Genomic DNA, 13,739 nt, shown 5'->3' on the forward strand with positions numbered 1-13,739 from the left:
GTGATTTCGCTAAAGCCTTCGATTGTGTTGATCATAAAATTCTTATTAATAAACTTGAATATTAATTCGAGCTAATGGTAAAGTTTGAAGTAAATTGCCAATTGGCAGTTGTGTGCCACGGGGCTCAGTTTTGGGTCCAGTTCTTTTTTTGATTTTCATCAATGATCTCGCAGACCTACGAATCATTGGTCAATTCACTGGAGTGGTCCAGATATACCAGCTCTACATTCGACCATGGGAATAATCCCATAACTATTAAGTCCTGGTCTCATGCAAACGGTGTCTCTGTGTAAACACTGAAAAAACTCTAGTTTTATCCTATAAAGGAGCTTTAAAACCTCTAAAACTCAACAATGACTTGATACGATCAAATTTCTTGGTTTCTACATATTTACGGTGACTTTCAATGGTCTGTACATATAGAAATCCTGACAACAAAATTAACATTTGCCATTAAATCTGTGTCTGAACAGCTTAATTCTCGTACTGCTTTAACAACTTACTATTCGTACTGGGGTTCTTGTAGTTTGCATCTATCTTCAGATTACAAAAAAGAGCCCTTCGATGTATTTATGGTTCGAGTAGTAGAACGCATTGTGAATTCTATTTTAAAAAACACAAAATTCTATCTGTCCCCGATCTATTCATTTTAGAATCTGTTTGTTTGATTCGCAAACACTTCCACAACTCAACTGAGAGACCCATGCATCCTTACCATGACTATATTCTGATCTGGTGAAAAATTCCCTTATATTCAGTGCGAAAAAATTATTCAATCAGCTAGGTTCTGAAATAATAATGGCAAAAACTTTTGATAACTTTAGAGATTTGACAAAGGCATTTCTACTTGAAAGATCTTATTATGTGGCTGAATTCTATAATTTACCACTCTAGAGACTGTAATAATTCAATTCGTGATGTAAGATATTATATACATTATAATTACTAATATTGAATCCAATCATTATTTTTTATTTTTATATTATGTAATATATAATTATCTAGCTCTGTCCATAAAATTTTCGGTAATTATACACTTTCACGATCGGTCACCTGGTGTTTTGGCTCTAGAAAATCGAAAAATGGATGGATTTTAATGATCTTGGTCTCAAAATGTTCCATTTTACGGCGGATTTATAAAAAAAATAGTAGAAATAGCTGGAATGAAAATTTCTCATAGTTTTACTGTTTTAAATCGTAAAAAAAACGGTTTTGCAAAATAATCCTTTACAAAAAATTATCTCATTATCAGATAAAGTTCTTATATTTTTTTTGTATTCTACATAAATTAATAAACAATTAAAAAAAATCCAAAAAGAATGATTTTTTCAGCTTAAAATGAAATCGATGAAAAACAATCAATTTTGGTGAATAGTTTCGTACTATATTCTATATAATCCGCCGTAAAATGGAACATTTTGAGACCAAGATCATTAAAATCCATCCATTTTTCGATTTACTATAGCCAACCTAACCTAACCTAACCTAACCAAAAAACCAGGTGACCGCGAAAGTGTATAATTACCATAATTTTTTGTAAAGGATTATTTTGCAAAACCGTTTTTTTTACGATTTAGAAGAAATACTGCAAAAGGTAGCAGATTATCCAGAATACAATTATACCATTTTAGAAACATTGCGTCAAGTTTTGTCAGCAGGTGGTTTTAATCACAAAAAACTGAATAAACGGATGGCAATAACCGAATCGTCAAGGATCGTTCGATGGCGACAATATTATTTGCCTCAGATAAAAGACTACCGAAGTTCTAATAGACATATAATTTATCTAGATAAAACATGGTTTAACAGTCACGATATAGTAAATTTCGGTTAAGTTGACATAGTAAAAATTGCTGTTTGATTGGGTCATCTAAAGGGAAATATCTGCTAAAAAGATTAAAAACCGTGCAGCTGATTATCATAAAGGTATGACAGCAGAATTATTTGAAAAGTGGTTTATTGAACAGCTTTTACCTAACATTCCAGCATAGTCAGCAATCGTTATGCCACTCGTGGCAACTCCTTAAGATACTAAATAGTAGTAGTAACAAAGCTCAAATTCTACAATCTATGTCTGAAAAAAAAATGTTCCTATTCCTGTCAGAGATCGTAAAAAAGGCCCAACAAATAAAGAATTGCTTACTGTTATTAAAGGTCTAAAGTTAGAGGAAATTTATTATATTGACAAACTGTGCAAAGAATTGAGTCATACTCTTCTCAAACTACCTCTTTATTATTGCATATTTAATCCTTTAGAGTTAATGTGAACAAACGTAAAATCAGAATTACGAAAATGTAATCAGTCTCCAGAACTGAGTAAAGAGGTTGTAGAACACATCCAAGAGCTTTGGAAAAACTGTGTTGAACATGTTATCAAAGAAGATGGGTATATGGTACCACCCTCTTTACAATTCTTCATAATTGAATCAAATGATGAATCTAGTTCAGACGACACCATTATTATTGGTAATTATAACTTTCACGGTCACCTGGTTTTTTGGCTCTAGAAAATCGAAAAATGGATGGATTTTAATGATCTTGGTCCCAAAATGTTCCATTTTACGGCGGATTTATAAAAAAAATTAGTAGAAATAGCTGGAATGAAAATTTCTCATAGTTTTACTGTTTTAAATCGTAAAAAAAACGGTTTTGCAAAATAATCCTTTACAAAAAGTTATCTCATTATCAGATAAAGTTCTTAAATTTTTTTTGTATTCTACATAAATTAATAAACAATTTAAAAAAAAATCCAAAAAGAATGATTTTTTCAGTTTTTATAGCTTAAAATGAAATCGATGAAAAACAATCAATTTTCGTGAATAGTTTCGTACTATATTCTTCAATGTTAATAGTTTTTGGACCATTAAAAATCGAAAAATAGATCAATTTTATAATTTTGGTCTCAAAATGTTCCATTTTACGACGAATTTATGAAAAATACGGGGGTAGTGGCTGAATATTTTTTTTCAAAATATTCATTTTTTTATGTAAATTGCGAAAAAAAATATACGAACTTGATTCCACGACGTCAGAAACAGTTACGAAGGATTATATGTAGAAAGTCATTTTTTTTGCATTTAAAGTCATGAAACTGTAAAAAATATCTATTTTTTTTAATTTTCGTATTTTTTTTTATAAATCCGCCGTAAAATGGAACATTTTGAGACCAAGATCATTAAAATCAATCCATTTTTCGATTTACTATAGCCAACCTAACCTAACCAAAAAACCAGATGACCGTGAAAGTGTATAATTACCAAATTTTCTAGTGACAATAAAGCTCATCTCTCTATCTCCCTCTCTAGGAAATTTGAAGTTATGATGAGGGACTATATTGTTCATGAAATTGGTCTACGTTTATTCATCCTAAAAAAGCAAATAGAACAATATTATTTTCGTATCTAAAAAATATTAACGGATAGTTATCAATTAGATGTAATTTGTTATATACGTCTAGACCGTGTGGGATGGGAATTGTATATGATAAACGCGATTTTGATAATCATACTCAATTCCAGAAATAAGCAAATAACAAACAAACGTGAAGAATACGAGGTCTGGCTATTACATAACGAGACTAATTACGAAAATTATTATAAAAATTATTCTACATTCGATGGCTGCCCTTCAATATACTCCCCTCCCAACGCCCCATACCTTTCCATACGTTTTTTCTTTTCATCGAAGCAGTGCTGGAAGTCTTCTTTGGTGAGGGGCTTCGCACAATCTTTTGTTATGTGTAATTCCTCTGTAAAATTTTTCTAACCGTTTCTTTATCGGCGTTTACAGCCTCTGCAATGATCCGGATACTCATTCGCCGATCTGCATGCACAATTTGGTTGATTTTGGTCACTGTTTCCGTAGTTTTTGGACACGCATAGACAAGATCTTTTGCCTCACTCGTCTAGGGCGCCCTCTAGGCCCGTAGTCTCATTATTTAATAGCCAGATCTCGTATTGGATGAATTTAACTTTTTAACCTATTTCGTTCTCAGCGTAAGACGTAATTACAACAAGAAAATTACAGAAATGAATCAATCTTGTTTCTCTTTGTACTAGTTACTGTGGTTTGATGATCAAGATCGGATTTATATATATACAGAGATCTAAAATTTTTATCTACAATATTTATTTCGAATGAAGACAACGGCTTAAATGATATTTAGTTTTTTCCCTGCATTAATTTACCAGTATATCGAGATTCTAGCGATATACGAGAGGTATCGATTAAAGTATCGTCGGTAGTTGGAATATCAGCAGTATACATAATGTATAAATAAGGGTCCAGGACACTTCCTTGGGGAACGCATAATTTTATGGGTTGATAATTGGATAAGGAGGTTTGGAAAAACAAAATAATGATCTAATTCGATGTTTTTATTTCGCAAAAAAATTGGAAATTCGGAATCTTAAAATATATGGTTTGCCAAAACTGCACAAAGCTGACCTTTTCGACCGATTGTTTCAAGTATCCAAATTCCTCTCGCTCCATTATCTAATTATGTATTTGAAAAATAGTTTGGAAAAAAAATTATACTAAAACAACTAATATATCAAAAAGACTTATTTTCCTGTTTTAGGTTGTGCGAAACATATAGAATTCAACCCCTTACGATCAACAGATGTTACTTTGCCTGGAAGGGCGACTTTCGTAATTGCACACAGTTTAATTAGTATGAATAAAGCAGCAACCGCAGATTTCAACTGTAGAGTGATTGAGTGCCGATTAGCAGCACAGGCAAGTGAAATTTCTTAAAACGGCTCTCGTTCTGATTTATATTAAAGAAATATTTTCCCTAAAACACCTTAATTCAGTTAAAAGTTTTATAGTAAAAACTGTCAATTCGTTATTAATTCACCCAATGTCTATTTTGTCTCATGAAAAAAGATGATAGGGTAGAAAATATGTCGTGCATCAGAACTAACGAGAATACTTTTTGAAATTTGCTTTTCCGTACTGACTTCTAAGTGTAGACGTGTAGAATAGACATTATCAAGTTTGACGTTTCTTTATTGTTGAGATGGTAGAATTCTCTACAGGTTTTGAGTTAGCGACACATGTTCAATAAAATGACAACCTCTTAATAATTTTCATCAGTATTTGCAATCGAGAGATAGAGCATACTAGAAAAATAAGTATTGAGTAAAATCTTGTCTTTTTATGCTTAAATTCATTTTGATTCAAATGAATTTAGAGGCAGTTTCAATAATAATTAGATTTTTGCAGCTGATTTCATATAGAATTAGTATTTTGAATTAAAATATGGAATTAGATTTTGCCCAGCAGCTCATATTTTCAAAAATTATCATTTTAATGAAATTATAGAAATAGAAAGACATAAGAAACAGTCTTTGATGGCCATCTACTCACCAGTTACTCATTGAACACTACGGAAGCTTCGACATTCTAGAATGCCACATTGCATTCTAGGTTTTTTTTTGAACCTCAGTAGTATAATCTGTCATCATGTGAATACCCCACCGTCCTTGATGGTGTTCTTCCATAATTTTCATATCTTGGTGAAATCTTTCACCCTGTTCTTCATTGGTGTCTTTAAGTTTTCTGGAAAATGATTCAATTGGTTACACCAAAGGAATTTGAAACTGTTAAGCATCTCCATCCTAAAAAATGTTTCTGTTTCATTCATTGAATTCACGAAGACAAGATATTTAATGAGTTGTTTTATTTGTGGATCGTCAAATATTTCTGCCTTAATTTTTTCCTTGTTCAGCTGAGAGATTTTTTCACCTAGGTATCCAAAGCATGATCTATTTTTATCAATAGCTTCCACAAACTGCCTCACAAAGCCCAGTTTAATATGAAGGGGAGGTCGTTCAAGTAAGGGGCTGTTAATGATATTTTGTTCTCCGAGATACATGCTTTCTTTTCTATCCCAGCGATGTGATTCGTCTATGCTATCCCAGAGGCAATGGAAGCAAGGATATTTGGTGTCCAAGGGGAATATCTACCATTTTCGAGTTCACACAGACTTTCAAACACCTATAGTGTTGTATTGTTCTTTCGTTTTTGTTCCCATTGAACACATTCTAAACTTCGGTTAGAGCTCTCCAGAAATAGCCGCCAATCATCAGAAAATTATTCAGGAACACCAATTTTCTGAAGAGAGAGGAAGTCCTCTAATTTAATAACAAAAGATTGTCTTCTTGAGAAAAGAACGGTAATAGATAATTTTTCCTTGTACCATAAAAAGGAATATCGATACCTTTTTCCAGTAAATTGTTCTCCTTCATTCTGGAAGCTAGTAACTCAAAAACTTCTTTAATTCATTTGAGATAAAACGTTGGGGAATTGCTGACATTCCTTCATAAACACTGTTATTTTCATTAGTATTGATTGGGGGTGATCAGAAAAACACCACTCATCCTCAGAGAGCTCTAGTAGCTGATGAAATATTGGAATCAGTACATTCGCTTGGAGTGAGGGTGTGAGCGTCTTGCAAATACTGAGTTAGGATACGTCTACTTACTACGACTGTGATTTTTTGGCTTCTCCCCAAATCATCGGTACACCAAATGTCAGACTGCTTCTTTTTTCGGTACTCCACTGTTGTAAGTGTTCTACACAAGCTTTGTATACTTTATGTGATATAAAAAGTTGGCTGCAGATATAAATACCCGAAAATATACTGGACTGTGGGAAATTGTGCAAAAGGGAAAAAAGTTTTAGTACTGTTAGGAACTTATTAACAAAAAAAAAGCAGCAGATTGAATATCACAGAAGGGGGAATCATAATTTGCTGCCAAACCATAAGTACATCCTTCTCATTAAAAGTTTTCTGAATGAAATTTGTGAAAATTGATTGGTACTTGTGCTGTGAGTCAAAAAACTAAAGTTGGCCTGCAATGCAATCACTCGCAGCACAATCAATTGAGATTTAATTGAAAATTTGTTTAGTTCGTTTTATGATTGAATAATTAACCCTATGAAGCAATAAATTCTCATCTTTTTTTTCTCGAAAACCGTTAATTCGTCGTTGAAACTCAGCCACAATGCAAGTTTCTATCATCTACTCATCGATATTTGGACATTGATAGTAAATGTGCTGCAGGTGGTCCACCGGATCCAGAAAATTTTTGAAAATGATCTATGAAACAAAAAAGTTTGGGAAGCAATGATCTGAACACACACGTTTATCAATAAAGTAGTTATTATAAAAGTTTTCGACCATTTCCCATCATAGTTATCATGAATGATGACACTTCGTTTAACTGCTATTGCTCAATAAGTGCTATTACATCTATTTTAAACAAACTACCTATAATAAAATAGAATTTAATATTAAAAAATGATTTTATATAAAATATAAAATGGAGGTGGCATATATATAGATGAAAATAAGACGTCGACGTTTGACTGTAGTTTGACCACTCGACTCTTCAAAGTCCTCAATATCTTCTTCGGAGTCCATCGCCCCATCTATGTAGTACAAGTCTTCTGGCTCGTTAATCTCTTCAGGTTGGAGGAAGTGCGGGAGTTCATCTTGCAGTTGACACAAATCAATGAGCACTTAATCCCAGCCTTCCGACATCCACAACCACCTGCACACATTTGGAGGAAATTATAATAAACAAAGTAGGGAGCTGGTTCTTTGGAGGTAGTAACAGGATCAATACCAAACTTTGAAATCTGCTAGCCCTAGTGGAGCTGATCCATCTGATAGATATGTTATCAAGCAATGTTGGAGACCTACTTCGGATGTTGATGCTCGAAGAGAAGTTTGATTTCTTCGATAAGAGATTTATTTTTCTCCGACAGCTTCATAATCATCTTCTTCTTATCTTGTTTTAAGAGTGTAGACGGTGTGTCACATCCAATTATGGCGTGGTACTTGTTTCCGAGATCTTTTAAAAGTGTTTATAACGAAAATCCAATTTAACAAAAGACGAATATAATAAAATCTCAATGAAGAAGGTGCGAAAGAACTTTTGTGGTAGCTTTACTCACCAGTGCTTCTCAAACGGTTAAAGGCGAAACTGTACGGAGAGGTTTGGCAGAACAAGTTTACTTTTTGGTTCCTGGTTTATCTGCTATAATAACCATTTTATTGATAAATGAGTTGGTTTAGATGATATTATGAGAAACTTGAAGTTAAAACGACAATATTCCAAAAATGTTGTAAACTGGTCCAAAATTGATGTGCAGTAGTATGTTCTAACTTTTATGATAATCATGTCTTCGATATGGCGAGTTATTTAAGAGATATTACCGTAAAATTGCAAAAATACTCCTTCTGGGAGTACATTTCACTTTCTCCCAACAAAACTCCGGCGAGGGAGAAAACCTAGGATAGTCATATTGGGATAAGAATGAAGTCATTGAAACAATTAAACCTTTCGCTGCAATTATTTCCGGTGGACATAAATTACCATTTTGTGAGAGGTATTGAAGTATTGAATAAACAAATTAATTCCTCTACCTTGTCATTCCTTATTGAAAGAGTATCCGGAATTATTTATTTTTATACCTATTTTCATGTTAGCGAAATATCCATAGTTGATCGTCAAAAAGTCGTTATCTACTGAAGTAATGGAGAAAAAATCAGGAGCTTCTCATGTTCAACAACACCTCCTACTGATCGGAATAATCGCAAATGAAACTTCACTGTTATGGCCCGTTTAACTTTTCGAATAACTTTGTGCTGAATATTCAATGAGTTGTAAACTGAAAACACAGAACTTTAACAATACCATTACCCTTTGAATTCTAAAATAAAACAACTTCAAACTGTTACATTTCTATAATACACTGCTTCGAGAAAATTTCGTACATTTTTTTATTTTTACCAGTGCAGTGTCTTGTTGTGCTATGTTTAAATTCAGTGTTACTTTATGGGTTAAAAACCCTGAAATTTCATCGTTACGAACGTTCAGACAAAAAATACCGAGACATGTCAAAATGCAAATTCAGTTTTGTTATTGAGACTAACCATTACTATAATGAAGTTATGGATACACCTTGATGTTTTTCTTCAATTTTTTTTATTCTAATCCTCTTTTTATTTTGTATTCCCTTTGAATACTTATGTATTCATTATCGTGAAATTCATTATTTAATAGAGAATGGTGGTGTATTGATTTTTGTTTTTTTTAAAGAATAGTTTCTAAATTGCCGCTCCTCAAATGAGAAAACCACTATTTTCCTATCTAAAACCGCGAGGAATATTACTTATTCTCTGAAAACCGTAATGTAATAGACAATTCTGCTGAAATTAACATTCCTAAGGGCGCGCAATTGTAAGGAGAGGGTTGTAACCGCTGCCTAGTTTTTGCGTCTCTTCCGGACAGCGTAACGACTCGAATCCGGACTAAAGACATCTGCAAGCTGCTATTTATATAGTTTTTTTGATAAATTGTTTTGATTTTAGGTGTCTTTTCAAATAATAATTTGCAAAAAGTTTAGTTAATACCTACATTTCTACTACTATTATTAAATTATGTTCTTAAATTGCCGCTTTTCAAATGAGAAAACCACTACTTTCCTGGCTAGAACCGCGAGGAATATTGAATTACTTCTCCTTTGAAAAACGTGATGACATCCACAATTATAGCCAAATTAACATCCCTAAGGTCTCTATTGTAAGGAGAGGGTCGTAACCGCTGCCTAGTTTTGACGTTTTGCGTTTCTTCCCGACGGCGTAACGACTCTAATCCGAACTGTAGACAACATCAGCCAGCACAGCTATTTATATAGATTTGTTGTTAAATTGTTTTGATTTTACTGTATATTTAGTTATTTGAAAGCTTGCCAAATATATTAAAATGTGTACACTTCAGTAATGTATTGCTCCATGCCCACAACCAAACTTATTGTCGATAGAGACATCATCTAAGTAGCTAGTTGAAAAGGCAAATTGTTCATTGATAACCGTGGTCAGAGGATAAGTTCAGTGTTTATTCATTAAAATGGTTTGGGTCCATTTTGGAAAATGTATGAACAAAAAAACGTGGATATTTAATTTCTCTCGAGCGTAGTAGAGCAGTGTATTTTCTGGGATTTATCTGGATTTTCGTAGGAAATAACATTTCGACGGAAAGAAGCGACAACGGATAAACAAGCACTTAATTTAATTTAAGTGAATTTATCGACCGTAAAGATATTAAACACCTCACTTGGAAATTGAATGTCACGGTTTGGCAATTATATAAATAAAATCTCCACTGATAACGACAATGTAATGGATATTATTGTCCAGGAGGGTGATAGATATTTCCTGTGTTACCGCAACTTTACGCCCCACAACATCTCAGTCTAGTTATATTTTAGTGTGCTAGGAAACTCATGTTCTCCCGGGTTATGTGGGTCGCAGAGTTCTTTGCTTACAAGTTTCTGCCTACCCTCCAAACATCATGTTGTTTTTTTCTTCTTTTTTTTCGCCTTTTATTTCGTATCCTGCACTAAACTGAATTAAGTTATAATTATTCAAGTTCTTTGTTGATTTAAACACGGTATGCCAAGCATCAAATTTCTTTGTAGTAATTATTTCTTTTTTGCTTCAATAAAATCTTTACGCATATATTTTTAATCTTTATACTCAGTCTGCATGCTAGATTAATGTCTCTAAGTTGGGCATCAGCCATATTAGTCCAGTGAGTACAGCCTAATTAGAGTAAAAACCCACGAAAATTAGTTGTTATGTCGCTGATTTTCTGGATTTAGGTAGTGCTCTATCGATACAGTAAAAGTTAACATCAAAATTTTGGCCGCTGAGCGATATATTTTTGTTTAAATTTTCAAAATTTTGAATTTTGTAAATAATTCTATGCCGAATTTCGAAAAAAGTGAAGAGATCAAAAATGTAGTTCAAAAAATTTCCTACAAAAAAGGTTCTCTTACAAAAAGCGAATTTCGTGTTACTGGATTTTTTCAACAGTGCATTTTTGCGGATAACTCAAAAAAGACTTGAAATTTAGAGGTAAATTTCTGAAAAAAAATGCCGAGCAGGAAGTTACCCTCGATGAAGCTGAAATATGATTTTTCCTAACCTACAAAAAACTTTAAAGTGCCAGAAAACCTCTTTTAAAATCTATATTATTGTAAGTACTCTAAACTTAAGTGAGGGACAGGGATAATCCTTAAAAACGCTATTCTTGTGAGAGCTTTATTTAAACATTTATCAAAAATAGAGAAAATATTGAAAATCGAATATAAGAAATCAATTGCAATCTAGTCGATTTCATCATCACTCTCGAGCGTTTCTTCCAAGAGGAATTCCATGGTCGTCGGGGTGTCTTCACTGTCTTTTCTTGCAGGACTGGTTCCTCCGTCAAAAAATTCTTCTTCCCCCAAGTCAGCAGGAATCAAATTCGTGCATGAATTGTGTAAACACGAACCGCACAGGCTTCTACATAACAGTCCAGACTTCTTGCAAGTACACAACTTACTACAACCTTTTTGGCAGTTACAATAAATCATTTTTAAGATCTCTGAGGGCGCTGGTGGCTGCTTCATTGCTTTCGGTGACAAAATATCTCAAAACTCCCATACCCACTTTACTGGATCTAAGCTGGTATTGCCTGTCCATTTAACTAAACTTCTATCCTAACCACATTTCATAGTAAAACCTTATTTCACGACTTGAGACTCTGGACTAGTCTTCTTCGTTCTCATATTTATCGAAGAAAATCGCGATCAAAACAATAAAAACAATTCAACATTTCACTAATCAAAGAATATTTTGATGCTGGCATTTACGACACTTTACGTACTAAAAAAGAAACACAATTAATTTTTTACCTTGAAGCACTCCCATTACTCCCACTTCTGTCATTTTCACTATTTTTTCTCACAATTTTCATTCAACATTTAACGTTAAAACTTTACACGTGTACTAATAATATATCTTTTGCCGTTTGTCTGTTTTGCTCCGACGGCGCCATCTACACCCGTAGAATCTTCGGCTGATGTATTGAGGAAACTCTCCCAGTAGAAAGAGGTTTCTCTATCACGTAAGATTTCGTTTCCCCTCCGTTAAAACCAAACCCTCGAAAATCGTAAAAAATTTTAGAAAAAAATGTCATTTTGGTACTCTTGGGATGGGAAACCGAAGGTTTTACGAACTTATTTGGGAAGAAAATTTAAGCTCGACAACTCAGCTACAAAATGTATGCTTTAGTTTTCTCATTATTCACAGAGTGAGTTCAAAGGTATAATTGATCTCATTTTAAAGGTAATCGTCTAATTAACGACCTCAAGCAAGGATTCTTCTTCAGCCGGGGACGTAATTTCCTCAGACTCTACGTGGCGCGAAAACTTTTTAGTAAGATGCGACCCCGAAGTTTGAGCTCATTTCACAAAGAAATGACAGCTCTTAGGGAAAAATGACAGGAAAACCTTTTTTGTAGAAAATTTTTTAAACTACATTTTTGACCCCATCACTTTTTTCGAAATTTTTCAATTTCTTACTTCTTATTTATCAACAAAACTATATATATGGAGATGCAAGAAATTCGGAAGTAAGTAGATGAAGTGGAAATAATGCTGTGACAAAAATTTATCAGATTGATGAGTATTTTCCTTGTCTGTATATCTAAATCTTTATTATTGTCTTTCATTGTCTTCATTCACCGATGGTCTAAAAAACGGCATATTCATATTTATTTAAAGAACTGTATGAATGAAATAAATCTCACCAAGCCACGCCACTGCTTATCGCAGACTTTCTTGCAGTAATATCTCAAAAAAAATGTGTACATACGCCTTCCGACAGATTCTCCCAATAGAAATGCATTTATATTCATAATTCGTAAATGGTGGAGATGATGAGTCCACGTGGACTAACGGTTTGTTAGATATTTACCGAATTTTATATGGGTAATAAACATTATTTTTCATTCCTTAATTTGGTATGAGTGTCGGGAGTATTTATGAAATATTGATTGTTCCTCGCATAACTGTCTTCTACAATTGACATTGGACTTTTCGGGTCTCACTTTAATAACATCTGCGCAACTATTGTCAAGGTCATAGCTCAAGACGATTTCCACTACATTTACTAAAATTTTCTCTACTGATTTTTTTTACTGATTTCATACTCCGGTTAAAAATTGAATTCGATACCCAAAAAATTAGCATTTTGAATGGAGTGATACGAAATGATTCTCCTTTATTTTTATATAATGATTTACAAATTTTATAAAAACATTATGAAAGGATTGATAAATAAAATCGAAAATTCGAAAGCTGCGCACATATGTTTTTTTTTCTTTTTCTTGTGCACTTCAGTGTATTTAATATGGGATATTAAAATTTTCATCATTTTCAGATATTGGCATATAAACGAGGTGTTGATTGGACGAAAATAAAGCGTCTATCGGAACTTCAACAGTCTCTATCTCTTAATCTCTCCCAGATGATATCCCTCGTCGAATCGACTTTACACGAACAGCTTTATACTATGGATGAGATCGTGACCGAACTTGGAACGTCTTTTCAGGCGCTCGAAGCGACATCTCTCACGCCTAACACGAAACAGATCAAAACTTTCAAACTGCGACAAAGAGCGTTACATGTTTTTAATGGTGAGTTAGTTTTAAATTGATGAATCAGAATAGTAATGATTTAGAAGTACGCAATTAGTATATTGAAATTAAATAATTTGCAATTTATATATAACTTTTTAAAAAGAACTTTTTATTCGATTACAACACTTTTAATGAACAATATTTTTACTTATGTATTTGGACAGAACAAGATGAAAATTAAGTCTGCCCGCATTGGCA

At 33.2% G+C, this 13,739-nt stretch overlaps 1 protein-coding gene across 1 annotated transcript in view; it reads left to right on the top strand.

The window, feature by feature from the left end:
- The window catches only part of LOC130446646 (N-acetylgalactosamine kinase), a 35,565-nt gene that overhangs the window by 17,777 nt on the left and 4,049 nt on the right, over positions 1–13,739 (top strand). Inside the window, exons 5-6 of the mRNA XM_056783015.1 lie at positions 4,580–4,737; positions 13,283–13,538. Of these exons, the coding sequence (XP_056638993.1) occupies positions 4,580–4,737; positions 13,283–13,538 (414 nt within the window). The remainder of the gene's footprint in view (positions 1–4,579; positions 4,738–13,282; positions 13,539–13,739) is intronic.

This window comes from Diorhabda sublineata, chromosome 7 (genome assembly GCF_026230105.1).
Source record: "Diorhabda sublineata isolate icDioSubl1.1 chromosome 7, icDioSubl1.1, whole genome shotgun sequence".
Lineage (NCBI taxonomy): Eukaryota > Metazoa > Arthropoda > Insecta > Coleoptera > Chrysomelidae > Diorhabda > Diorhabda sublineata.